Source organism: Rhinolophus sinicus, chromosome 14 (genome assembly GCF_057876585.1).
Source record: "Rhinolophus sinicus isolate RSI-liver-muscle chromosome 14, RSI-T2T, whole genome shotgun sequence".
Classification (NCBI taxonomy): Eukaryota; Metazoa; Chordata; class Mammalia; order Chiroptera; family Rhinolophidae; genus Rhinolophus; species Rhinolophus sinicus.
Window position 1 is genome coordinate 18286831 of NC_142514.1, and position 27713 is coordinate 18314543.

At 47.8% G+C, this 27713-nt stretch overlaps 2 protein-coding genes across 22 annotated transcripts in view; both read left to right on the plus strand.

Annotated features, from left to right (window-relative positions):
• ARID1A (AT-rich interaction domain 1A) overlaps window positions 1-12656 on the plus strand; it is a 66265-nt gene extending 53609 nt beyond the window's left edge. The window contains exons 11-20 of one of the 2 annotated variants that reach the window (XM_088790630.1): window positions 627-836; window positions 3286-3493; window positions 4637-4769; window positions 4941-5116; window positions 5479-5629; window positions 5710-5844; window positions 5927-6023; window positions 6487-7378; window positions 7732-7862; window positions 9590-12656. In XM_088790630.1, the coding sequence (XP_088646756.1) occupies window positions 627-836; window positions 3286-3493; window positions 4637-4769; window positions 4941-5116; window positions 5479-5629; window positions 5710-5844; window positions 5927-6023; window positions 6487-7378; window positions 7732-7862; window positions 9590-11317 (3861 nt within the window). In that variant the 3' untranslated portion in view covers window positions 11318-12656. The remainder of the gene's footprint in view (window positions 1-626; window positions 837-3285; window positions 3494-4636; window positions 4770-4940; window positions 5117-5478; window positions 5630-5709; window positions 5845-5926; window positions 6024-6486; window positions 7379-7731; window positions 7863-9589) is intronic. The other variant, XM_088790629.1, reaches the window with a different exon arrangement.
• A 5205-nt stretch (window positions 12657-17861) lies between these two features.
• On the plus strand, window positions 17862-27541 carry PIGV (phosphatidylinositol glycan anchor biosynthesis class V). 20 transcript variants are annotated; one of them, XM_088790634.1, is made up of 7 exons: window positions 18696-19098; window positions 19187-19302; window positions 19664-19748; window positions 19950-20034; window positions 21459-21592; window positions 24233-25354; window positions 26708-27541. In XM_088790634.1, the coding sequence occupies exons 5-7, from the start codon at window positions 21515-21517 to the stop codon at window positions 26987-26989; spliced, it is 1482 nt and encodes a 493-aa protein (XP_088646760.1). In that variant the 5' UTR covers window positions 18696-19098; window positions 19187-19302; window positions 19664-19748; window positions 19950-20034; window positions 21459-21514; the 3' UTR covers window positions 26990-27541. The 20 variants fall into 20 exon arrangements, with proteins under 20 accessions (XP_088646775.1, XP_088646766.1, XP_088646770.1 ...); XM_088790635.1 differs by having other exon boundaries at window positions 19187-19292; XM_088790640.1 differs by lacking the exons at window positions 18696-19098; window positions 19187-19302 and adding an exon at window positions 17863-18415.
• The last annotated feature ends 172 nt before the right edge of the window (window positions 27542-27713 follow it).

Sequence of the window (27713 nt, forward strand, 5' to 3'; positions counted from 1 at the left end):
CCATCCTTTTGTCTTAGGATGCTATCCAAAGCCTTTCACACCAGTGGGAGACCATTTCTTGAGAGGAGATAGAGTTTCTTTTCGCTTTAGTCCATCCCCATTGTCTCAAGATCACGTTTTGAGTTTCTTGAGTTCTCTGAAACAGTTTATAATAGTGTGTCCAGGCTCCTGGGTAAATAGTGTGGGAGTCGTGACATTAATGTCAGGTGAACAAAGATTTAGCACTCAGCCCTGTTACTTAAAAGCTATGAGATGCTGGGCATGGCCTCCTTGTGTCTGCTTCCTTATCTTGTAAGAGGAGGATAATTTATAATGCCTAATATGTAAAGGCATCTAGCATAGCACCCAATGTGTAATATATAGTCAGTATTATTGTTCTTCCTTTACAGAAAGAAGGTCTAGCTCCCTTTTGGCCTTTCAACCTTGCGAAGGCAGGGCAGGTGTTAGTAACTACCCCAGAATACGAAGCTGTATCACTAAATCAATTAATTAATTAATTAATTAATTAAAAAGGAAAAAAAAAAAAGAAGAAGCTGTATCACTATCCTAGTCAAAGGACTTCTGAGTCCTTTAGCGTAGGCTTTGAATCTGACCGGTTCCTAAGAATCTTGACCTGCCCCTTCCAGAAATCCAGTTCTTCTACTACAACCAATGAGAAGATCACCAAGTTGTATGAGCTGGGTGGTGAGCCTGAGAGGAAGATGTGGGTGGACCGTTATCTGGCCTTCACGGAGGAGAAGGCCATGGGCATGACAAATCTGCCTGCTGTGGGTAGGAAACCTCTGGACCTCTATCGCCTCTATGTGTCTGTGAAGGAGATTGGTGGATTGACTCAGGTGAGTGCCTGTCACTTGGCTTCCCCTGTGGTTTCAACAAGCTTCTCTCAAGGTCCTCAGTGGTTTCACCTGGTGTCATGCATCCCACAGGGACGTTACCCTGTCCTGCTCTCTGAGTCACATACTGCCAGACCTGGGAGCTCGGGCTTCCAGAAGTTAAGGCCAAGGCAGGAGGCTGAAACTTCCCTGGGCAGTATGAAGTATTAGCATTGTTTACCATCTGTCTAGGGTCCTACCTGGTTGCAAAGATGTGGAAAGTCTGGGTGTTCTGATTCCATGGGAGGTGGTTTGGCATAGTAGACAAGGGCAAGATTTGAAGAACTAGGCCTGGTTTTGAATCCTGTCTTAGCCACTTACAACATATGTGACCTTAATGAAGGTGTATAACCACTCTGATACCTAATTTTTCTTATTTGTAAAATAGGGACAGTGTGTACCTGGCTAGACTGTCAAGCTAAAAATAATAAACATCGTTTTTGGCAAGATTTCTGCCACATAAGTTGGTCCACGAGATGGTCCAGGTGCAGCCAGAGTAGTTGCTGACTCTTCCAGGAAGCTTCCTGGTGGAGATGGGATTTTAGGAGCTATTTTATAGAAATCGTTTATGAAGGGAAAAGTAGATGGGAGATTGTGTTTAGTTAGCCGGTATGGGAGACTGCAGTGCTTGGACTCATCTCGGCTGCAAACCTCTGAGCCTCCCTGAGCTTTGCCCCTGCTCTGATACCGTACAGCTTTATTTCACACTCAGCCCAGTGGCACCGCTGGCAGACAGCACACTGTGCCTGCAAACTTTCCTCCTATGTGTATTCTGTAGTCATCAGACCAGGAGCCCTGCTGTTGGATCTGAGTTTGTGGCTGAGCTCAGAGGGAGGCGTGGCTGGGAGGGATGTATTCCAAACCTTCTAAATCAGAAGAGGAAAACAGCTGTCACCAGCAGAAAAGAAAGTGATTGGAATGAAGCCAACCAACAGTCAGTTATGAATTCCTTCTCCCTTCAGGCTTTATTTCCCTCCCCCACAAAGGAAAACAAAACAAAACAAGACACGTGCGCACCGCCACATAAGTGGCGTGGGAAGCAAAGCCACAGAAGGCTTCTGAGGTGACCCTGGGCTTATTCTGCCATTCTCCCTGCTACTCATTCTCACAGTCAGGCCTCTCTTGCTTGTAGGGAAAAGAGGCATTAGGTTAGATTTGGCATACTTTTAACTGGGTGGGCTTCTGAACCTAAGAGGAATTACAAAGGGAATCCCAAAGCCTAGGCCTGTCTTAGTTTGCAAAAGGATGGCAACCTTTTAGATGCTATGATGTAGTTGAACTCTAAAGACAGTTCAGAAGAGAAGGCTCCAAAGAGGCAAAAGAAGAGTCCTGAGTTTTCCTGAAGGATGTGGGGGGGGGGGGGGGATTGCAGTTCACTGGCCCAGATGGCATGGAGATGGGAGAGTCTGGAATGTACCCTGCCAATGCCATCTCCAACTTTCAAGACTCAGCTCAGATGTGACCTGCTCTAGGAAGTGTTCCTACTCACTTTCCCTCCGTCTAGGTTGTCCCTCTCTTTGCTTCCCTGTCACTCTTCTCTCTGGTATCACTGGTACCAGATCAACAGGTATCACAACATACTGAACTTTCTCTGTGGATTGGGACTGGAAAGTCAGTGTTCCCAGCCCTGAGAGAGAAGGTGACCACATGGTGGGTGAATAAGCATAATACGTGAAGGAGACCTGCCTGGCTAGAGCAGAAGGAGTAACTGTAGGGATTGGGGAATGGTCTTGGTCAGTGTGCCCTGAAGCTGAAGAAAGGAGGCAGAACTGTAGGCTGGTGACTTCTGGGTAGGGACAAAAGAAGTCAAAGGGACTGGAGCATCTCCTGGACAGTCAGGACAGTGACTTTTTGGAAAAGGGGCCTAGTTATATGGCACTGAGATATAGGGGAATAGTGGCACAAGACTATCAGATTTGCAAGGAGCCCCACATTGAAAAAATAATCAGATATGAAAACCCCCCGTTTGACAAAGCCAAACAGGGTGGTCATTGATATTACCACGTCTCCATTTTATCAAATGCTAATTTTTATTAGTGCATTTAAAATAGGATTTGGATCTGATGGTGATCTGCACGTCTTATTTCAGCAATACACTTGTGTAAAGCAAAGACCCTGTCTTCTGAATTCTGTTCTCTCTAATGGTGATGTGAAATTTGCCCTAATTTGAATAAACGCTGTCTGATAGTTGCGATGATCTGTGGACAGAGCCTGACGAGGGTAAAGGGAAGCCAGCCATGGATTTAGTGTTTGCTGTGGACTATCCACCAAACAGGGTTGACTTTTGTAGTTAACTGAGAATTACGATTCTATAAGAGATGAGTACCTGGTAGCCTGATGGGCTTTGGGACTCGGGGACAGGAAGACCAGATAGATGGAAGATGTACCCTGACTCTTCTGGTTGGTTGTGCAGGTCAACAAGAACAAAAAATGGCGGGAACTTGCCACCAACCTCAATGTCGGCACCTCAAGCAGTGCTGCCAGCTCCTTGAAAAAGCAGTATATCCAGTGTCTCTATGCCTTTGAGTGCAAGATTGAGCGGGGAGAAGACCCTCCCCCGGACATCTTTGCAGCTGCTGATTCCAAGAAGTCCCAGCCCAAGATCCAGCCTCCCTCTCCAGGTAGGGATTGTGTGAACGGCTCCACCAAGGTTTACTCTTCAAGGGTAACATTCAAGGGTCCAGGCTCCTTGCTCAGCGGCTCCTGCCAGCAGGCATGTATACTCTGCCCTGTCCTACCAAAGGGTGTAACAGGTTGGCAGACTGAAAAGCAGGCAGCGGGGACTCCCTTGGGAGGTAGTTTGTAGCAGCCCTTAAGTTTTAATTTTCATTGTGTACCTGGCATCTTGCCAAATGTTTGTAAACTAGTGAATGGGAGGGAAAATCTGACAAGTAGCAGTGAGGCAGGGCCATCTGGGAGCTTTGGCCCACTGATGTCAGCGCCTTAGAATGCAGCTCAGACTAGAGCCCTGAATTCCCCAGGGAGCTGAGATGGTGATGAATGGGAAGGAGGGGGTGGGGAAGGGATATGAATGGAACACTCTGATGGGAGTGCCTCTGCCACCCTCCTTTCTGAGAGTAGGCTGGGGACTGGGCAAGCCTGGGGAGGGAAGAAGGCCAGGGCTCCTAGAAGGTGGGTGTAAACACGTGTGCCCTGGTGTTGACCTCTGAGGGTGTAGTGAGTGCCTGAGATGACTCATCATCTGGGGAGGCCCAAGCAGTGGGATATTTGCTGCTCGGAATGGTAACTAATGGAAACATTAATGACTGGTAGTTCTGTGTTTAGCTTAAAGGAACATTTGAACCTGAGTGGTGAAACTGGGCTAGATGCTTGAAAATAGGAGCTCCTAGGTTCATAATGTGCATTGCAGGTTTGGGGCAAGATGAAACCTTCCTACCCATGATTCCAGGCGCTGTGTGACTGGGAGCTTCAGCACCAGCATTAGAGGGCTGAATAGGTTAGACAGTGGCCTTGAGGAAGTAAAGAGAAGTAATCGGGGAAGCGAGCAGACTCAAGGAATTACCAGCATGGAGATGGCGTTGCCACACCACTCCTGTTCTCCAGGTGTAAAACCGCAAGGAGCGATAGAGCCCTCAAACTCCCTCATTTGTTACCTGGCTTTGCAGATTCCCTGCGGAGAAGGGTGATTGAGGCTTTAAAGAACCCTAACTTTAGCCTTACAACAATCTTTGCTGACGAGATACTAGGGCATGTGTTTCTGTGGGAGTTAAACTTACCTGCTCACCCCATATCTCTGTCCACAGCGGGATCAGGGTCTATGCAGGGGCCACAGACACCTCAGTCAACTAGCAGTTCCATGGCAGAAGGAGGAGACCTAAAGCCACCAACTCCAGCATCCACACCACACAGTCAGATCCCCCCCTTGCCAGGCATGAGGTAAGGCCCCAAGCAGGGGTGGGTGGTTTGGGGGAACCTGGGCACAAGTGCATGAGCTGTGCAGCCTGGTGTGGTCCCTGCTCTGCCTGCCCCACCAGTGAGTCCCATGTTCCCTGCATTATCGGAGGAATTGCTTTATTTGGGGTTTAATTGACTTTCCTCGCTCTGGAGCAGGAGCAATTCGGTTGGGATCCAGGATGCTTTTCCTGATGGAAGTGACCCCACATTCCAGAAGCGGAATTCCATGACTCCAAACCCTGGGTACCAGCCCAGTATGAATACCTCTGACATGATGGGGCGCATGTCCTACGAGCCAAATAAGGATCCTTATGGCAGCATGAGGAAAGGTGACCAATTGCTATTGGCCTTGTGCCCTTGAGGACAGAGCCAGGGAAGTAGGGGGCTATCTTGAGAGTGGTTCAGGGTTCTTGTCAAGCCATTCTCTGAGATAAGGCATTTTCAGACCTAATCACCCCACTAATCCCTACCTCCTTTCTTGTCTTCCTCTCCCTGGCCTCAGTTTGTCACCCCTTAACAGTACGTTCTCTGCTGGTTGGGGCCTCTTTAGATCTCTGTTTTGAGCCTGTCAGGAAAACAAAAGGAACAAACCTGAGCTCTGAAGAGGGCATGGGGCTTGGGGGCAAGCAAAGTAGATTGCTAGGCTTGCTCACCTACCGTTCTACTCAACTGCCTGCCTTTCTGCACTTAGCTCCAGGGAGTGATCCCTTCATGTCCTCAGGGCAGGGCCCCAACGGCGGGATGGGGGACCCCTACAGCCGAGCTGCCGGCCCTGGGCTGGGAAATGTGGCGATGGGACCACGACAGCACTATCCCTATGGAGGTCCTTATGACAGAGTGAGGTAAGCGTGGCCCTCCTCCTGCCCCACCCCATGACTCCACAGCTATAGTGGACTCAGTCTGTTTCTCCCATTTTGTTTAGGACGGAGCCTGGAATAGGACCGGAGGGAAACATGGGCACTGGAGCCCCGCAGCCGAATCTCATGCCTTCTAACCCCGACTCGGGGATGTATTCTCCTAGCCGCTACCCCCCACAGCAACAGCAGCAGCAGCAACGGTGAGTGAAGCCTGGCCTCGGTGCTGCTGTGGCTGAGGCTTTGCCATGGCCCGTCCTGATCCTGTTCCTCTCCCTCCTGCAGACATGATTCCTATGGCAATCAGTTCTCCACTCAAGGCACCCCTTCCGGCAGCCCCTTCCCCAGCCAGCAGACCACAATGTATCAGCAGCAGCAGCAGGTGAGGGTATGGGGTAAAGTAACACGGGTACACCTTGAGAGCCAGCTGGAAAACTAAGCTGGAAAATCTCAGGAGCTCATTTTAGATACTTTGCTGGTCGTCTCCCACCCAAATAGCCAGTTCTGCCTCCGTCTCTTACCTGTTTAAGTCCAGCCCAGTCTCTAGTTCTCCAGAAGGGCTAGAAATTGCCCTTATTTTGAATTTTGTTTTTTTTGTTTTGTTTTTTAACTTTTCTGTGTTTTTCTACTTAGAGCAAGGGTGAGCCAGCAGGGAATAGAGAATGATTCTTGCTTTCAGACACAATTTTGAAAGATGATTCCTTTGTTCCTTTGGAGTCTGTGTTCCTTCTATAGGGGCAGAAGCAAGTCCAGCAAGTGTCTGGTGTAGCCTTCTTGGCGGCTGTGGTCTTTATTCCCTGAGTGCAAAGTATTAACTTCCTGAACTCTGCTTGTCCCTGTCTTAGAATTACAAGCGGCCGATGGATGCCACATATGGCCCTCCTGCCAAGCGGCACGACGGGGAGATGTACAGTGTGCCATACAGCACGGGGCAGGGGCAGCCTCAGCAGCAGCAGTTACCCCCAGCCCAGTCCCAGCCCACCAGCCAGCAACAAGCTGCCCAGCCTTCCCCTCAGCAAGATGTATACAACCAGTATGGCAACGCCTATCCCGCCACTGCCACCGCTGCTACTGAGCGCCGACCAGCAAGTGGCCCCCAGAACCAGTTTCCATTCCAGTTTGGCCGAGACCGTGTCTCTGCACCCCCTGGCTCCAGTGCCCAGCAGAACATGCCACCGCAAATGATGGGTGGCCCTATACAGGCATCACCTGAGGTTGCTCAGCAGGGCACCATGTGGCAGGGGCGTAATGACATGACCTACAATTACGCCAACAGGCAGAGCACAGGTTCTGCCCCCCAGGGCCCTGCCTATCATGGCGTGAACCGAACAGATGAAATGCTGCACACGGATCAGAGGGCCAACCATGAAGGCCCATGGCCTTCCCACGGCACACGCCAGCCCCCATATGGTCCCTCTGCCCCCGTACCCCCCATGACAAGGCCCCCTCCATCCAACTACCAGCCCCCGCCAAGCATGCAGAATCACATTCCTCAGGTATCCAGCCCCGCCCCCCTGCCCCGGCCAATGGAGAACCGCACCTCTCCCAGCAAATCCCCATTCCTGCACTCTGGGATGAAGATGCAGAAGGCAGGACCCCCAGTACCTGCCTCACACATCGCACCTGCCCCTGTGCAGCCCCCGATGATTCGGCGGGACATCACCTTCCCACCTGGCTCTGTCGAAGCCACGCAGCCTGTGTTGAAGCAGAGGAGGCGACTCACCATGAAAGACATCGGTACGGAGACCTCCATGACGGTGTTGTTAACCGCCCCTTTACATCTTGTCCATTGTTCTCTCTCCTTCCTGATATGCTGGATGAGGTAAAATCTGGTCCAGTGTTGACTAAAATAGAGCCAAAGAAATTTGGGTAAGGAAGGAATTAGCTGATTTCAAGCTTTTACTTAAAGGACTCACCATGCAGTGATGTCCTGAGAGAGCCATCGGGGGCTGACGTGTGTCTTCTCCCAGATAGGAACTATCTCCCACCGTGTGTTACCTTCCTAGTAGCCTTACTTGGTGGGCTAGCCCTGGGGGAACCTTCAGCCAACTTGGGCTTGGTGGATGGGTGACATGGAGGTTTTATTTCAGGAACTCCAGAGGCATGGCGTGTAATGATGTCCCTCAAGTCTGGGCTGCTGGCAGAGAGCACGTGGGCATTAGACACCATTAACATCCTGCTGTATGATGACAACAGTATCATGACCTTCAACCTCAGTCAGGTGCGTACAGGTGCCTGAGGAAGTCTGGAAGATTGGGAGGACCTGGGATCTTCTTGAAGTAGATGGTGCTAAGTGACACAGGGAATTAAGTCCTCCCTGGCCACCATGGTCTCCTCTCCCTTACTCATCTCTGAGATCTTCCATACCAGTACTTTGATTCCGTGCCAGTACTTTGCCACTGGCCATGGGCCCGGAATGCTGAGAACAGTAATAATTTGTGTAAGGTATCAGGATTGACTCCAAAAGGAATTTGAGAGAAACTTTTTGGTATTGGTAAGAAATGCAGATTCTGTTGATATCAGTGAGGACACCATGTTTTTCTAGACTACCAAGAACCTATGGTCTTTATCAGTGAGCAGAGTCATTTCTTTATTGTTCCCTTTCTTATTTCATCCACTCTGAATAGAAGAGATCTTTGTCGATCCCATTTTCCTAAGGTGTAGAACAGGAAGTATAAAAAGGTATGCTTGTGTGTGGGGGTGCTTTAACGGTGTTCTGACAGAGGTGAGTCTCCAGACCCTCTCTCCACAAGATACGCACCCTGGGTTTTCCCGTAGCTGGGAAGCGTGTCTGCTGCACCATTCTACGCTTTGTTTTGATCGTCCTTAGTAGTTCTCAACCAACCTGTCTATCGAGGAGCTAACTAAGGGGGGCATTGTTATTAATAGTTACCATTTATCGTACCGTCACTTTGTGCGAGGTTCTTCATATTTTCTTTCATATCATACAACAGCCTTCTGAGGCAGATGTGGCCACTTAGAGATGAGTAAATGGGCTCAATCTTACCTTTGCCTAGGTTCACACAGCTGTTAGAAGAATCTTTCTGTTTCCAAAGCCTGACTTTATGTCCATTACATAATATTGCCTACATGAGAAAGTAAAGGGACAAATATTGATTGAACAATTTCGATATTCCAGGTATTTGATATATTCCATTTAGACCCCAGAACACCCCTGTAAATTTTAGGAATTTCCATCATTTTCAATGGGAAGATGGAAAAACTACAGCTTAGAGAGTTAATCACACAGCCAGTTCCTGGGAAGGCCAGAATTCAAACCTAGATCTTTCTAATTCTAAAGCCCTTATTTTTTCCATTCTGCTATACTATTCAACTAAAAATTAATCTTACTGGAGATGAGTATTTTCTTCTAGAGGTAAATGGCCTATATAGACTGGAATTTGGGTCTCCCTAGCACCAGCCTCCTAGAATGTTGGGGAGCTTGGTGAAGAGAGCAGATGAACACCTGTCCACACTGCATTCCTTCTCTCGGTTCATGTTGGAAGGGGTCATGCCACCATGCCTAGCCTTGGGCTGCACTTGGCAGTGAGATGTAGTATTCTAAGAGGGACAATGACCAACGGGTAGGAAACTTGGCTTGGTAAAGAAAGGCAGACATTGGTCGGGAAAGAGGAGGCTAAGAGATGGGGGCTTTGGTGGTGAAATGAGGAGCTTTTGGGGCAATGTTTCCATCCTGGAAGCAGGCTCATGTGAAGGTAGGTTGGGCAGAAAGAAGTTTGTGCCAGTCATAGGAGAGATGAAATGACTCCCTCGGTGGAAAGCCTTTGGGAAAGGAGCAGCTCTGCCTTCTCCAGTGATACAGATGTCTGACCTAGAAGAAAGCGGGGAGATCAGATAGAAGAAGATCCTTGGAGGTCTCTCAAGTCAAGGATTCTCCTCTTAGCCCACTTTTCTTCCTTAATTTATTTCCTGTTGTTTCTCTTTTAGCTCCCAGGCTTGTTAGAGCTCCTTGTGGAATATTTCCGACGTTGCCTGATTGAGATCTTTGGCATTTTAAAGGAGTATGAGGTGGGCGACCCAGGGCAGAGAACACTACTGGACCCTGGGAGATTCAGCAAGGCGTCTAGTCCAGCCCCTGTAGCGGGGGAGGAAGAAGAAGACCTTCTAGGTCCTAAACTAGAGGAGGAAGAAGAGGAGGAAGTAGTTGAAAATGATGAGGAGATGGCTTTTTCAGGCAAGGACAAGGCAGCCTCAGAGAACAGTGAGGAGAAACTTACTAGTAAGTTTGACAAGCTTCCCGTCAAGATCGTGCAGAAGAACGACCCGTTTGTGGTGGACTGCTCAGATAAGCTTGGGCGCGTGCAGGAGTTTGACAGTGGCCTGCTGCACTGGCGGATTGGTGGGGGGGACACCACTGAGCATATCCAGACCCACTTTGAGAGCAAGACAGAGCTGCTGCCTACCCCTCATGTGCCCTGCCTCCCAGTCACCCGGAAGCATGTCACAGCAGCAGAGGGTACACCAGGGACAACCGAACAGGAGGGCCCCCCGCCTGATGGCCCTCCCGAAAAACGGATCACAGCCACTATGGATGACATGTTGTCCACCCGGTCTAGCACATTGACCGAGGAGGGAGCTAAGAACGCAGAGGCCACCAAGGAGAGCAGCAAGTTTCCATTCGGCATCAGCCCGGCACAGAGCCACCGGAACATCAAGATCCTAGAGGACGAACCCCACAGTAAAGATGAGACCCCACTGTGCACCCTTCTGGACTGGCAGGATTCCCTGGCCAAGCGCTGCGTCTGTGTCTCCAATACCATCCGAAGCCTGTCATTTGTGCCAGGCAACGACTTTGAGATGTCCAAACACCCGGGGCTGCTGCTGATCCTGGGCAAGCTGATCCTTCTACACCACAAGCATCCAGAACGGAAGCAGGCGCCACTGACTTACGAGAAGGAGGAGGAGCAGGACCAAGGGGTGAGCTGCAACAAGGTGGAGTGGTGGTGGGACTGCTTGGAGATGCTCCGGGAGAACACCTTGGTCACGCTGGCCAACATCTCGGGGCAGTTGGACCTCTCCCCGTACCCCGAGAGCATTTGCCTGCCTGTCCTGGACGGACTCCTACACTGGGCAGTCTGCCCTTCAGCTGAAGCCCAGGACCCCTTCTCCACCCTGGGCCCCAACGCTGTCCTCTCCCCGCAGAGACTGGTCTTGGAAACCCTCAGCAAACTCAGCATCCAGGACAACAATGTGGACCTGATCCTGGCCACGCCCCCCTTCAGCCGCCTGGAGAAGTTGTATAGCACCATGGTGCGTTTCCTCAGTGACCGAAAGAACCCGGTATGCCGGGAGATGGCTGTGGTACTGCTGGCCAACCTGGCGCAGGGCGACAGCCTGGCAGCCCGTGCCATCGCAGTGCAGAAGGGCAGCATCGGCAACCTCCTGGGCTTCCTGGAGGACAGCCTTGCTGCCACACAGTTCCAGCAGAGCCAGGCCAGCCTGCTCCACATGCAGAACCCGCCCTTTGAGCCAACTAGTGTGGACATGATGCGGCGGGCTGCCCGCGCACTGCTGGCACTGGCCAAGGTGGACGAGAACCACTCAGAGTTCACGCTGTACGAGTCACGGCTCTTGGACATCTCGGTATCGCCGTTGATGAACTCATTGGTTTCACAAGTCATTTGTGATGTACTGTTTTTGATTGGCCAGTCATGACAGCCGTGGGACACCTCCCTCCCTGTGTGTGTGTGCGTGTGTGGAGAACTTAGAAACTGACTGTTGCCCTTTATTTATGCAAAACCACCTCAGAATCCAGTTTACCCTGTGCTGTCCAGCTTCTCCCTTGGGTAAAAAGTGTCTCCTATTTCTCTCCCCTCCCACCCCCACCTTTCTACCTTTCTGTTCCTGTCCTCACCTTACTCCCCTCAGGACCCCAACCTATTTGAAAAGACAAAGCTCTGCCTACATAGAAGACTTTTTTATTTTAACCAAAGTTACTGTCGTTTACAGTGAGTTTGGGGAAAAAAATAAAAATGGTTTTCCCGATCCTTGCATCAACGGGAGGCCACATTTCATAACTGTTTTTAATGGTAAAAAAAAGAAAAAAAGAAAAAAATACAAAAAAATACCCCTGAAGGACAAAAAGGTTACTGCTGAACTGTATGTGGTTTATTGTTGTACATTCACAATCTTGCAGGAGCCGAGAAGTTCGCAGTTGTGGACAGACCCTGTTCACTGGAGAGGCCTGTGCAGTAGAGTGTAGACCCTTTCATGTACTGTACTGTACACCTGATACTGTAAACATACTGTAATAATAATGTCTCACATGGAAACGAGAAAAAAACGCTGGGTCAGCAGCAAGCTGTAGTTTTTAAAAATGTTTTTAGTTAAACGTTGAGGAGAAAAAAAAAAAAACGGCTTTTCCCCCAAAGTATCATGTGTGAACCTACAACACCCTGACCTCTTTCTCTCCTCCTTGATTGTATGAATAACCCTGAGATCACCTCTTAGAACTGGTTTTAACCTTTAGCTGCAGCGGCTGTGCTGCCATGTGTGTATATATATGACGTTGTACATTGCACATACACTTGGATCCCCACAGTTTGGTCCCCCTCCCAGCTACCCATTTATAGTATGACGAGTTAACAAGTTGGTGACCTGCACAAAGCGAGACACAGCTATTTAATCTCTTGCCAGACATCGCCCCTCTTGGCGCGATGCTGTACAGGTCTCTGTAAAAAGTCCTTGCTGTCTCAGCAGCCAATCAACTTATAGTTTATTTTTTTCTGGGTTTTTGTTTTGTTTTGTTTTGTTTTCTTTCTAATCGAGGTGTGGAAAAGTTCTAGGTTCAGTTGAAGTTCTTGATGAAGAAACACAATTGAGATTTTTTCAGTGATAAAATCTGCATATTTGTATTTCAAACAATGTAGCTAAAACTTGATGTAAATTCCTCCTTTTTTCCTTTTTTGGCTTAATGAATATCATTTATTCAGTATGAAATCTTTATACTATATGTTCCACGTGTTAAGAATAAATGTACATTAAATCTTGGTAAGACGTTTGTGAGGCTTTTTATTGTTTCCAAACTATTTGAAAGCTCGACCTTTTTGGGGTGTGAGGAGCTGGTCCTTCTTTCTCTTGCAACTCTCCGTTGGTGTGCTCTCTCCCCTAAATGGTGGCATCCTGGACTCTGTCATTTCTGTACCATACTTCACTCTACCTTCCACAGTGTAAGTCTAAATTTAAGAAAGTTGAGATGATTTTGCCTGCAAGAGGAAGTTCTAGGCATAAAAAGCATGTTAGCCTCTTGAAAAAGTGGGTTTGAATAGCCAAAGAATTTGACGATACTCTAGGAAAAAACTTGGAAATAGTTGACAAGGGGATAATCTCTGTTTTTCTCAGAAATTATTAACAATGAGACAACCATTTCTCTGGAGGGAGCCTCCAACTTAACCATTAATTTCTCCAGAGTAACTCTGCCCTGATTCCAGACCAGAGCATTCAGCTGCCTTCTTGGCATCTGTTTGGAAGTTTAATTTGAACACATCCAAATTAAAATGCCGTCTTCCCCTAGAAACCTGCTTCTCCTATAGTTTTCTCCGTAAATGGCAACTCCATCACTTAGCCAAAAACAATCCTTGACTTTCGTTTCCACATCCGGTCTGTTAGCACTTCAAAAAATAATCCAGTCCAGCCCCTACCACCATAGTTTCAAGACACTAGACCTTTCTTGAAATATCCTACAAACTGACCTCCCTGCTTCTGCTTGGCCTAGTTGAACCTTTTCTCAACATAGCAACCAGAATGTTCCCTTTAAAACCTAAGTCAGATCAAAATCCTTCAGTGCTTCTCTAAGTGAAAGTCCACATCATTATAATGACCTACAAAGCCCTCAGTTATCTAGCTTGCTGTTACTTCTTGGGTCCTCTCTTCTCTCTCACCCATTGCTCACTCCACTAGACAGGGCTGTTCCCACCTGGGGTCTTTGCTCTGTCCAGAATACTCTCACCAGTTACCTACATGGTTCAAACCCTCATTTTCAAGTCTTTGCTCAAATATTATATCAGTGAACCTTTCCCTGGCCACCTTATTTAAAATAGTAATCCGTTCCCCTGCCTTGTTTTTCTTTGTAGTACGTAACTATTAGGTTGGTACAAAAGTATTTGGGGTTTTTGCAATTATTTTTAAACTTTTTAAACCGCAATCACATTTGCGCTTAATTTCATCTGGTCCATTGTATATTGTCCTTACCTGTCATCTTCCACTGGAATGTAAGCTCTCCGAGGGCAGCGCTGTTTATTTTATTCACTGCTATATCCCTGTCCTACAGCACAGCCTGGCACATAATTGTTGAATGAAATGTAGATGTTGGCCAGATGCAGTTCCTTTCATAAGGTGAATGTTGCATTATATAGCTTCTTTGTTCATCCCCTTCCTTAGGGAAACAATGGGGAAATCAGAAGCAGTAACGAAATGCTATTACTGTGGACACTTAGAAGTGAAACGTGAAACAACGGCTTTCTATTGAGTACCGACTTGGGTACCAGACATAGTACATCAAGTAATCCTATAAACAGTCCCGTGCCTGTGAGATCAGTAATCTCGTCCCCATTTTATAGTCGAGGAAAGTAGCTTGTGTGAGCTCACACACCAAGCGAGGTCCCCTGACTCCCAAGGCCCCTGCTCTTCCTAATACGCCACACTACCTCCTTCCTGGGTCACAGGACAACCAGGAGTAACTGGATCTCGCTGTGGAGCTCAGCGAGCAAGATTTGTTTTTGTTGTATTTAGCATGAGTTAAAATTGTCCCAAGAATTTCAATCAAGTGTTCATCAAAGGAGGTGTGGTTGTTAATATTTGGGTCTGGGACAGGAATGAATTATTAGTATTTCTCTATTGAGAGAGGGGGAAATGGAGACAGTTGGATAAGCACATCAACCAGGATGCCTTCCTAGGACACTTCTGGAAAAAACTAAATGGGAAGTTTTTCATATCTGTATTTTGATGAGCAATGTTGCTAATGGCTATTTTTGCTCTGGGTCTCTTGAACTTCACTTTCTAGTGTAGAAAGTGCATTTCTGGGCTGTGTGTGGAGCATTACCTAGGAGTTTGGTTTCCTGGGTTCCTTTCATCTGCTCTCCTGCAATGCGGAGGGAGCCTAGCCTGGTCTCCAGTTTCTGATTTGAGTTACCGCTGGCCCAAGCCACTGAGCTGTTAGTAATTTGCTTTTGAGAAGTAAATAGAACCTTGCCAGTAGAGAACCCAGGGGTGTGGCCAGTAGTTCTTTTCCCAGGCTCCTCCCTCCCCACCCCCCAAATGACCTTCACCTTCTTTCATAGCTGGAGAGCAGCCAAGTCTGGCCTAAACAATACTCTCAGCCTCATTGGCTCTTTTGCCTTGCAGCCACTGCCACCCACAGTGGTTAAGGTCCTTCCCACTAGGCCTCTCAGTGGGGTCAAGGTTTTCTAACTGAAAGGCAAACACCAAAGAAACAGTGAAAAATATCTAGTGTCCATGGCCTTTAAAGGATCAGTGTTTGAGTCCTGCAATTTAGGAGATAGGGCAGGGTCTTTGTCCTGGGGTGGATGGGCGTCTTCATTTGATTCTGCAGAGGCCCAAAGCACAGGCCCAAAACATAGGCTTTTGGTAAATGTCCAAGACCTGATTGGTGCCACCCCAGGTTTCAGGATGGATGTAAATATCACCCAGCATCCTTGGAAACTGCCAATGAATGCCGTTTACCCAGAGTGAAAAGAAGCAGCGTAAAGTTCTGGTAAGGTACAGCCTTACCAGATTGTAATGTCATTACAGGCATTAACCCTGCCTGCTGACGGTTGGCAGTGACAGGTATCAGAGGCCTATGTGTTCACTTTTGTCCCACAATCGCATGGCCTCAAAGCCAACATTCCAGATCAGGGTCAGTTTCTGCAACATTCCCATAGTTTTGGGGTCATGGAAAGTTTAGTGTCTAGAAACTGAGCTACTGAGAATAGGTATACTGGTCTGTTCCTCTGCCCTGTCTGGGGCCAAGGCCATTTCCAGATGTGGCGGCAGGAGCAAGGCAAGGCAGCTACATAATTGTCAGGTTGCTTCAGGAAGGGGAGTGCTCCATAGAACCACCAGACTTCTCCACAGTGGGAAAATCTGTTGCTCCCCTTTACATTCAGGGAGTTATAACAGCCATCCTTTACTGAGCACTTGATGACGACAGGTACTATAAAATCCACGAGGAAGACATTATCTCCACAAGGAAAAGGCCTGTGTCTGTCTTGCTCAGCGTTACATCCTCATCCCGTCACGTAGTAGGCACTCCTATTTTGTTGAATAAATCAAGCAGGTAAGCTAGGAATTTCGTGGAAGAAAGAATAGGTAGGATATGGTGTGTCCTTTGTGTAGTAGTCTTGGCATAGCCCGTAAAGACTTAATTATGTGGGGGGGGGGGGAAGGAAGAGAGGGAAAGAGGTAAACTTGAGAAAAAATAATGTGGAGTGGTAGAAAAAAAACAGCCTGGGAGGCTGGAGACCTGAATTCAAGTCCCATTTCTGTCACTAGCTGTGTAACTTCAGGCCAGTCATTTCCTCTTTCTGAGTCTTAGTTCCCGCATCCATAAAACATAGGTATCAGATTAAACAAATTGATTTATTCACCAGATCTTTATTAAGCACATACATTGTGCAAAGCACTGTTCTAAGTGCTAGTAATACTTTGAACAAGGCCCCCACTTTCGTAGTGTTTACATTCCATAATAGGAAACCAGATGATGAAACAAGTAAAATTCATGGACAGAACAACCAGGTGGTGATAAATGCTATGAAGAAAACAAAACCAGGTGATAGGATAGTACAGGGTGGTGGTTGTAGCTGGGTAGTTAGGGAAAGCTTCTCTGAGGAAGTGATATTCAGCTGAAATTCTATGCAGTGGGCTGGCCAAAGGGTGGTTGGGCAGTAATGTGTTTCAAGCAGGAGTAACAGCAAAAGAAGGGCCAGGCAAGTTCAAGAAACAAATGTAACTCTTACATTCTAGGATTCTAGAAATAGTGATTGCTTGCATTGTTTAGCTCAGGGATTTCTATTATGAAATTGTTTCTTGGTGGTGTGGGATATTTGTTTTTTAATGGAACTAGCTGGGTGGTGTAGAGTCTTTCTGGAGCCCTGGGATGTGTCTCTGTCTCCCTGGCTTTTCCCACAGTGCTGGTGGCTCAGCTGCCTCCCTGTGTAGATGCAGGCTCCATTTTAACTGCTGATTCTAAAAGCAGACTGGAGAGAGCTGCCTCCTCCACTACTTACTCAGCCTTAGAGGCCCAGAACTCCCTCCCATCCCACCTAGTCTTCTTCCATTCTGACAAACCAGGGCTTTGAGAGCACAAGATTCAGCTTCCTTGTTTTCCTGTCGGAGCAGGAGCCAGAAAAATGAAACAGGAAACAGAGCGGAAGAGGAGGGGGTGGGTAGCACAGAAGGAAAGGAAGGAGAAATTGCAGGAAAGTAGAGCTGAAGATCTAGACAAAGTTCTACCTGTAAAGGGTGACAGTTGAGCTTTTAGAAAACATTCTGACTTGTCACAAGAGACCCCCTGTCCTTTTTACAAATAGATTTTTGAAGGAATTTGGCGTGGACAGAGAGAACCTTAAGAATGCATGTCTTTTTCCCCTGTGAATTCACAAACCAAGGACAGTTCATTTCTCAGTTTTGTCTTTGCAAACAGAGTGCTGCTCGGAGCCTCGCGGACTTCTAGAGACTGAAGCCACAACCTTAGGCCCCAGGCACGAGCGTGCCCCACAGCTTTGCCTATTCACTCACAGGCCTCTGGAGCTCAGATCGAGTGTGTGTCACTGAAAAATCTGGAGGGAAGAGTCTTCTCAACTCCATTTCCCCCCTTCTCCTCCAATGCAGCACTAAAATGTAATTTATACTTTATCCACCTTAAACACAACAAATACCTGAGAGCAGTTTAGGTCTCAAGGCCTGAAATGAGTTATAAAGAATCAAAAGATACAGTCACTGGCCCCCCGAGAACTGATCTGGGCTAGTTCCTTTGCCTGAGAGATAGCAACCATCTCTTTGTTCCCACCCAGGAGTGCCTGTTGGAGAAGATAAACCCCTCCCTCAGCCAGGGCTGTGGCCAGAGGCGAACCCAGACCCTAGCATCGCTTGGAGGACAGATAACTGAAACCACAGAAGGCTTTTGAATCCTGAGAAACAAGAAATCCACCAACGGAGAAGGATTTATTATCTATTTCCTTTAAGGAGGGTGCAAAGTTGTTGTAACAGTTTCCGTTACAGGGGGTACCAACTGGCCGCTCCTCCCTAACAGACGGTTTTGTTGAGTTAGCTTCTTTTTTTTCTTTTTCTCCTTTTTTGGCCCCACTTCCTAAGAGAGAAACTGCTTGAATGAGGAAGGAGAAAGGAGTCCTGGGGGGTGTTCTCTGAAGTTTCCTTTACCAACCTCATTAGTCACCTGAGGTGGGGCGGAGGATTGAAGTAGGACAGAAGGTCCCTGGTAGCTTGAGGAGGGGAAAGTCAGGGGGATCCCCCACTTTCTTCACACCCAGGACGCAGGGTGCCGCTGCTGGCCACAGAAACCCCAAGAAGGCTTTTCTTTCTATTCAGAGAACATCCATTGTGTGCCAGGCCCTGTGCTGAGCTATTGTTGCCTGACAGCAGGGAAAGTGCGGCTCTGGCTTCTGTGAAGAGGCTACGGGGCAGCCCCCCAACTCCAAGAGCTTCAGCACACATCGGGAACCCAGTGGATGTTTGAAGGATGGAACTGGGGCAAGAACACCGACTGAGACAGCAGCCCTGGGGGACTAACTGAAGGTGGGAGAGGGGGCTTGAGGAGCGTGCAGTACGTGAGAGAACTCTTCAGGTGTCACCTAGGCGTGAAGCTGCCAAGGCAGAGGGGCGCGGAGTCCTAAGGCTCCGCCATCCCCGCCCCACCCGCCGGGAGTCAACATGGCCGTCGCGGAGGAGGCGGGGCAGCTCCGAGTCCGGGAAGGAGGAGGGCGGGGCCGCCGTCGGCAGAGCCTGTGCGCAGGCGCGGGCCTCTCGGGGTCCCGGATGGAAGCGCTGAGGTTCGGGCCGGGCCTGGAAGGTCGAAACGGGCTGGCGCTGGGGAGACCAGGCGCCAGCGTGGGGGCCCTGGAGTTCTTGGGGGAGGGAAGTTGTCGAAAGGAGGCCGAGGGAAATGAGGCAGAGGCTGCCGAGAAGCGGGGAGCCCCGCCCCTCCGCCATTGCGTCCTCCGGGTGCCGCCTCCTCTTCCTTTGCAGCCTCTCGCCCTCCCCTGCCTTCCGGCGCTGCAGCCGGGCCGGCTCAGCCCCGCCGGCCCCCTCGGGAATAGCCAGTGGGCGGTGGCTCATTTGGGGAGAGGAGATGGCGGCTCCCCGCTTGGGACTGTGTCCGAAAGAAGTGGGCTAGAACGGGCTTTAGACCCTGCTGGGCTGGCAGAAGGCGGCCTCTGGCTCGCGACGGCCAGCGAGGCCTCTGGCCCTGAGGACCCTTGGTCAGAGCGATTTTCCCACCCCGCAGAGATGTTAGTCTTACCCAGAGGGTCCTGGGCTCCAGCTCAGCAGACTTCCCTGTATTTTCAGAGAGGGTCCTTCCTGCCATACCCACAGGAGCGTGGACAAGTGGGCTAGGAGTTGGGAGACCTGGATTGTAATCCTGGCTCAGAAAGAGCACATCCTCTTGGCCGGGGTGAGGCCTGGTGAGAAGACCACGAGGTTTCAGAATTAAAAAACAAAACAAAACAACTGTTTAAATATAGCCTTGGGTGTGTCACTTGACCCCACTGAGCCTCAGTTTCCACCTCCATAAAATGGCGATAGTAATTATACAGGCCTCACAGGATCTCATGAGATCGCTAATGTAAAAGCTGTAGAGATTTTTATTACTCACCTCTCTGAGGCATATTTCTCTCACGAGAAAATAAAGTAAAACTAGTTGCTAAGTGTCCTAGCGCAGTCTGATTTGACAAAGGGGTTGGGAAGTGAGGCTGGCAATTAGCTGAGAGAGAACTCACTGGCTTTATTTTGTTTTTACTCGGTTTACCTGTAAACTAACTGTAGGCTACAAGTCTCCTGTGGTCGCTGGGGCTAGAGCTTGAGTCTGGAGAAAGGAAAGGAAGAATGGCAGCCTGGTGAAGAGGCAGAGGTGGGTTACGTACTTTTCTGTTCCCAACTTCTCTTCTGCATGTGGGTGGGAAGTGAAGAAGGGAAAAAGTGAATTCACCCTAAGATAGAGAACCCGCGGCCGTGTAAGGTTGGCTGTGCTTCTTTCTACGATTCTTCTGTGTTCGAGTTAGATGTTAGAAATGTTGAGTTAGATTCACAAACTACCTCCGGTCTCTTTCAGAAGCTTGCCTTTGAACTGAATTTTGATGAGCCAACCGGTGTGGCGCTGGTGGCCCCTCCCTTCCTCCAGGCTTCCTGGTGATGGAGTAAGCATCAGGCGCCCCCTTGTGCTCAGGATACATACTGTTGCTGTTTCTTGCTCCGTTTCTGGAGAAATTTTATTCTCCTATGGCTTCTGTGACTTTGTAGTCTTGCTTTTAACATGGGTATGGTGGGAGGAATACTTGGAGCAGTGATTTTATATCCAGAGCCAATGAACTGGTGATGCCATGTCCTGTTCTTGCCACTTCCACTCAATCAGAACACAGATTTAAAATGCCTGCTTGTATGCTAGGCCCTGGGGATATAGTTGTGAGCAAGATAGACAAAGCCCCTGCCCTCACAAGCAAGTTAATTAAGCAATAACAATAAAGACCAGACAACAGAGTGCAATGAGAACATATCACATAGTCTAGTGAGGGTCAGAGAAGAATTCCAGAAACAAGTGATACCTAAAGGTTTGGTAGGTATTAGCCAGATAAAAGAAGAAAAGTCTTCTAGCTCTCCCTGTTAATTTCTCAGTTTAAGTGTTTTTTCCTTTAGGGATAGTTCTTCATCCCAAATTGGTGAGCTGCCTCTAATGCTCTTGCCCTCCCTTCTGATTTCCCAGACTGGTTCTGTATAGGAGCCATTGCTACTTCTTTTAGCCCAAAGACTTGCTTTTTTTTTTTTTAATGCCTTAAAATGCATTCCTCAGAATGGCTTTGCAATTGTTTATACGTTGTTGCCATTCCAACAAAGAGATGGGAAATAAGTTTTCTCCATCTCTAGTAGTTGACTGCGTCTTCCCCCTAAGTTTGTTTTAGCAGTGTGAGCTGGCTAAAGTCCTGCCGAGTGGTGGTTTTCTTTTCCTTCTCCACTTAATTTAACAGACCAGCTGAACACACATCAGAGAGCTAAGCTGGAGTGTGTAGTCATTATGGTCTAGTTCAGTTCTATGCCCCATTTTTGGGACTCTGGTTTTGGGACCTAGTTTATTATTCTGGGCAGGAGGAAAGGGGCCCTCACCAAATAACAGCAACCGCAGTATAGATGTGGTAGTACTTCTTCACACTTGCGTTCATTTCATCATCATAATAAGTTTGTGAGACAGGCAAAATAATCTGATCCCACTTTATACTTAAAGAACAGGCTCAGAAGGACTGAGTGAGGACTTGTGAGTGACAGAGCTAGGACTTGAACCCAGGTCTTTAGTGCTTGTTTAGGGGGACTCAACAGGCTTTTAAGAGATTTTCTGTGAATTTAGCTTCCCAGTTTCATGCCTATCTGTGTGGAACTTTCCCAACAAGAATATAGTACTTCAGAGTGACACCAAATGGCATCTGCCTTCAAGATGCTTTTCCCTCATCTGGGAAGTTAGGTAGTTAAGTTTGCCTAGTAGTGCTGCAGAGGGAGTGTCCTGTGAAGAATGCTTTCCAGAATTTACTTTGAACTCATGTGTGACATTTCCTCTTTGGGTTTTGGAGTTTAGAAGCCTGAGGGAGCTCAGTCCTGGCAGCAACACCCTGTATTCCTGGTGGTGAGAGGATGTGGCCCCAGGAGCCATCCCAGAAAGAGGTGCTGAGGTTTGCGGTCTCCTGCCGTGTCCTGACTCTGATGCTGCAGGTCAGTCTCTGATCTTTTGTCCTGAACAGGCCATTGCCACATGGCTGGGCTAGGCACTAAGAATAGTCCCCATCTTCTTTCCACCAACGAGGTGTACCCCTCCATGTGGTTGGAACCATAGACACTTAGACTTCATAGCTGAAAATGTAGCAGGACTCTTAGAAATGGTCTATTAATCCTTTGTTTTACACATGAAGCAGCAGAGGCCGGGGAAGGTTAAATGGCTTTCGTAAAGTCACATAGCAAGTTAGAGAGCGGCCAGAATCAGATCCCGGGTTTTCTAACTCCTGCACTGGTGGTCTTTCCAACAGACCATGAGGTTCTGTAACCAGAGATGCTCTTAGGGTGTGACGGCTCAAAGCATTGCCCTGGGTTCCCTTACCAGGATTCTGAGCACTGTCAGTCAGTTGAGTGGGAGAGAAGTGGCACTGTCCTGACACCGTCTGTGCATATTTGTTTAGTCAGCAGTGTCACCTACTCTTCCCCCAGATGTCTCCCCTTGTTGCCTCAGCCACATAGCCCTCAGAATGCATTTGCACTTTTGCAACTCCCTTTCTGCTCCAAGACTGCCCTTGCACATATTTAATCAAGTTTAGTATATTCATATATATATATATATATATATATATATATATATATATATATATATATATGAATTCTATGCGGTGCCGAGCACAGGGCCCAGTACTTAGTAGGCCTTCAGTATGTGTTACTGTTGAGTGTAGTTGACACCCTAGCTATATTTGCCTAATTATGTGTGCCTTTTAGCACAAGCTCCATTCTCTCTGAGGCTTATAGCTGGTTCCTTTATGGAAAACTCCTTTCTTCTCTCCTCCCCCACTAAAGGAGACATAGCAGGCTCCATTGTGTCCCAGGTTTAGTTAAAAGTGTCTTCAACTTGGAGACTAGGGCTGTTATCTGTGACTGTCACTCCTGTCCCATTTGTTTTCAGTTTGAAGTGGCCTCACCCACCGCCCCACACACACACCCAAAGAAAAAGATGAGAAAGAGAAAGAGCCTTAAAAATGGGTCATACTCCTGGTGCCAGGCTGGAGAAACTAACTCGATGATAGCTTTGAACCAGTATTAGCTGAGTGATTGGCAGAACCAAAGGAGCAATACTGGGAATCGGCATCTGGGATGGGGAACTGGGACAGCTGGGTTCTAATTCAGATGGTGATTTGGAAAGGAGGATGTTTCCTCTAGATTGTTCACTCAACCACCAAAATTTTTTTAAGTACCTATTCTGTTCCAAGAACTGTGCTAGGTCATGAGTATAAAAAGTCATGGTCTCTTTTCCCTTAAATAGCTGACAATCTAATGGGGCAGAAAGACATTTAACAATAATGCTATTTCATTATCCACCCCCCTGCCCCTTCCATCTTTGAAGCTCGTGCCATCAGAATATATTGCAGGTTACCCTTCACTGTTGCTGTCATCTCTGTTAAGGACAGCTCATTCCTTGAAGGTTTTAGCTCCTTACTCTTTGATTGACTTACTCTTTTCAGCGCAACCGTTGATTTCTTGATGGTTTGAATGTTAATAAAGCTGATACCTGACCACTGTCTTCTATCTTTCCAGCTCACTCCCTCTACCGTGTTTCCCCGAAAATGAGACCTAACCGGAAAATGAGTCGTGGCATGATTTTTCAGGATGCTCATAATACAAAATGAGCCCTAATGCGTCTTTTGGAGCAAAAATTAATATAAGATCTGGTCTTATTTTCAGGGAAATACTGTAGGGCTTATTTTATATTATGAGCATCCTAAAAAATCAAGCTAAGGCTTATTTTCCAATTAGATCTTATTTTCCGGTTAGGTCTTATTTTTGGGGCAACACGGTAGTACCCCAGCTCTAACCATTCTTCTAACCCCTTAGGATTTATAATCCATTGATTCTACCACCATTTCATTGTCCCTCACACACTTCATGGCTTCAGCTCTGCTTCTTACCCAGCTTAGATTCCATGGTCCATCATGCATACCTGCACAACTTGCTTGCTCCCTTCACCTTATGTCTTATTCACGAGACAGAAGCCCAACCTTGGTTAAATTCAGTTCTCTCCTTTCCCATGCCTGCATCTGTCCGGAGAAAATACACAACTGTATTAACTGATTTCTTTTTTATTCAAGATCTTTAACCCAAGTGAGTCCTTAGTGCTACCTGGCAATCTTAGTGCTACCTGGCAATATTCCCTTGCTTCACTTGGTTCTAAGACACCATGGTTTCCTGGTTTTCCTCCTAGCTCACTGATCCATTCCTTCTTTATCTTTACTGCTGGATCCTCGCCCTCTTTTGAGTCTCTAAATGTTGACGTGTCCAGGGCCAGTCCTCACATCTCATTTTTTTCTCTATCTGTACTTCCTCGCTAATGCGCTTATTGTATCATACCTTTAAATACCACCCCTGTACTTATGACTCCCAGATTTATATCTCCAGCCCTGATTGCTCTCCTGACCTCAGACTCATATCTCTCACTGTCTTGTTGACCTCTGCGTTGGAATATCCAGCTCAAACTTAACTAATCCAAAACTGAGCTCCTGATGATCCCCAACAAGTCTGTTCTTCCTCATTTTATTAAGTAGTAATTCTTTTCTTCCAGTTGCTCAGAAAAAATCCTGGTTCTCCTTCATCCCTCAGGCTCTCTTCAATGCCATCATCCCAGATCACCATGCAGAAGCCTTCTCTCCTCCTCGCCTTGCCCCCTCGGGTTCTGTGGACCAACTGGTGGAAGGTCTCCTGAGTGGCCTGTCTCACTGGGATGCTGAACACTTCCTGTTCATTGCCGAGCATGGCTACCTGTATGAGCACAACTTTGCCTTCTTCCCTGGTTTCCCTCTGGTCCTGTGGGTGGGAACTGAACTGCTGAGACCCCTGTGGGGGTTACTGAGCCTGCGGAGTTGCCTGTTAATCTCAGTAGCATTGCTCAATTCCTTGTTCTCTGTCTTGGCTGCTGTCGCACTTCATGACCTAGGCTGTCTGGTTTTGCACTGTCCCCGCCAGGCCTTTTATGGAGCGCTGCTCTTCTGCCTCAGCCCTGCCAATGTCTTCCTGGCCGCTGGTTACTCAGAAGCTTTGTTTGCTCTCCTGACGTTCAGCGCCATGGGGCAGCTGGAAAGGGGCCGAAGCTGGACTAGTGGACTCCTCTTTGCCCTTGCCACTGGTGTACGCTCCAATGGGCTGGTCAACGTTGGCTTCCTTGTGCATTCTCAGTGCCAAGGCTTTTTCTCTTCTCTCACGGTGCTGAATCCTCTGAGACAACTCTTGAAGTTGATGGGCTCTGTGTTCCTGTCCGTGCTCGCACTTGGCCTTCCCTTTGCCCTCTTTCAGTATTATGCCTATACGCAGTTCTGTCTACCAGGCTCAGCCCACCCCATCCCTAAGCCCTTTCTGCAGTTAGCTGTGGACAAGGGCTACCGGATCGCAGAGGGAAACGAGCCGCCTTGGTGCTCCTGGCAACTTCCCCTAATATACAGCTATATCCAGGATATCTACTGGAATGTTGGCTTTTTGAGATACTATGAACTCAAGCAGGTGCCCAATTTTCTGCTGGCTGCACCACTGGCTGTACTGATTGTCTGGGCAACTTGGACGTATGTGACCACCCACCCTTGGCTCTGCCTTACACTTGGGATGCGAAGGAGCAAGAACAGTGAGAACCTAGAGAAGCCTCATCCTGGATTTCTCAGCCCTCGGGTGTTTGTGTACCTGGTCCACGCTGCGGCACTGCTGCTGTTTGGCAGTCTGTGCATGCACGTTCAGGTGAGGTGGATTCCTAGCTGGGCAAAGGGTGCGAGGACAGGCAGAACCCGGGGGCCAGGGACGAGGAGGACGATGGACTTCTCCCATTTGAGTGACCTGTACCTAACTTGTTCATTCAGTAACTGCTTGGGGGCTTTCTTTGTGCCAGACCCTGGGTTAGACCACTGAGGGTGGAACATGAATAAGATGAGATTGCTGCCCTGATGGGTCTCATGGTAGAAATGGGGAGACAGACCTTTAACAGGTAAAGTTATAGTACAGTGGAATGGAAGAGGCGTTGTTTTGAGACAAAGTATTGTGGAAGACAGGGAAAAGTAGCTCACTGACTGAAGGAGTTGAGGGGGGTATCATATTTAGGCCGGGTCCTGAAGAATAAGAAGGAACTCCCTTTAAGAAACAGAGGAAGAACATTCTGGGCAAATGGAAAGGCATGTACAAAGACATGAGAGTTGTGAAAGGACCTGATCTGACTGCGATACAGGAACAAGTACAAGGGACCTTCCCCTAATGCTCAATTATACCCAGAATGTCCACGTGGATGTTGACTTTCTGAGGTACTCTTAGCTCTGGCAGGTGCTCTGTTTTCAGAGGAGATACCTTGTGCAATGTTCAGGATGGTGGTGGGGACAGAGAGGGATGGGAAGGCTTTAATCAGAGATTCGATTTTTTTTTTTTTTTTGCTCCTGGCTGTGGCCCTAGTTTGAACAAAACCCCGAGGAAGTCTTTTTTGTCTCCCTCCTGGCCACTCCTTAGCAGTTTCTGCCTCTTGGAGGCACACATTCGCTGACTGTAAAATTCTCTGAGCTGTGTGAGTAAGAAGCACAGGGGAAAATTGCAAGTAGCATTCTGTGTTTTAGCTGGACTAGCTAGTAAAGGGAATGCCAGCAAAGCTTAGAGTTTCCAGATTAAATGAAGGAGGCTTAGCTCTGAACGACCCTAAGAGGGAAAATGTTGACCCGTAGTATCCTCTGCACCCCCTTTTCTCTGCTTTGCCATCCCCATGGGATGAGGGAACTACTTCAGGTTCCCTCAAAGCCACACACCACAGCCTAGAATTTAGAGTCCAGGCCCTGGGCTAAAATTGGACCCCGCAGTGTTTTTTATATCGATTGGCCCATTATTGTGGTAATTAGTCTGTAGCTGTGTTTACTTGTAACATTGAGGTCATCTGGCTGGTGTCACACACATCTTTATAAGGCAGATCCTAAACTCCATTAAATTTCATTTCCAGTATAATGCATTTCTAGTCATGGGGTTACAATTCACCCAGCAGCAGGGAAGCCCCAGGCTGGTCCAACTTGAGGCAGTGACATTCCAATAAATGTGTGGGTTTTCCCTTCTTATGATTTCCAGGTTCTCACCAGGTTTTTGGGCTCTTCTACTCCCATTGTGTACTGGTTTCCAGCTCATTTGCTTCAGGATCAAGAGCCACTGCTGAAATCCCTAGAGACTGTGCCTTGGAAGCCTCTTGCAGGGGACTCCCCACCAGGACAAAAGGTCCCAAGAAATTCTATCATGGGTCTTTTGTACAACTGGAAAACCTGTTCTCTAGTCACACAATGCATTCTAGGCTACTTCCTGACTTACTGGCTCCTGGGACTACTCCTGCATTGCAACTTCCTGCCTTGGACATGACCTGGAGTCTCAGGACAGACTTGAAGCAGACTTAACCAGGGGTCTGGAAGTACAAGTACACACTGGGACTGGCTGCACGGCTTCGGGACCCTTACTTTGTCCATTAGAACCTCTCTCTCTCTATTTGGAGATTGGACAGGAATGGGAGCAGTATGAGCCACAGAGAGCCCTTTCGGGTCCTGGCTGTGGAAGATTTTAGAGTAGTAACTTTTCACAGTAAGTGAAGAAATCTTATTCCACGTCTAAATTATACCTGGATCTGTCTCATCAACCAACCACAGCAGACATAGTCATACACTTACCACGGACCCACATGGAAATTTAAATGTAAATTATTTAAATATAAATGTCTTCAAAGGCTCTAGCTGACAAGCTGGTAATCTAGTCCACTCATGATGACGGAGGCGTGAACAATGTAGTGGTGGTAGTAAGTAAAGGGGGACCATCTTTTCTAAATGGGACGTTGTTTTTGATGTGTTTTTTTTTCATAATTCATTTATTTACATGAAAAAATCTTACAAAGATATGCAAATTAAACAACTTTTAGTTATATGTGCAATTAGTTACCTTTTAAAAAAGAATACAAATCACCTGGGGAAAAGTCACAGTAGAAAAGCATTGCAAAAGGAGGCAGGAAACCTAGATTTTTGGTCCTCTCAGTTAAACCCACTTTCCAGCTATGTGACCTTGGAGAGTTTTCAGAGCCTTAGTTACCTCTTCTGAA

Coding starts and splice junctions, on each gene's coding strand:
- PIGV (XM_088790649.1), top strand. CDS start 21,515: ATGTGGCCCCAGGAGCCATCCCAGAAAGAGGTGCTGAGGTTTGCGGTC. Junction 21,593..24,232: donor TCCTGACTCTGATGCTGCAG/GTCAGTCTCTGA, acceptor TTCATCCCTCAG/GCTCTCTTCAATGCCATCAT. Junction 25,355..26,707: donor GTCTGTGCATGCACGTTCAG/GTGAGGTGGATT, acceptor TATGATTTCCAG/GTTCTCACCAGGTTTTTGGG.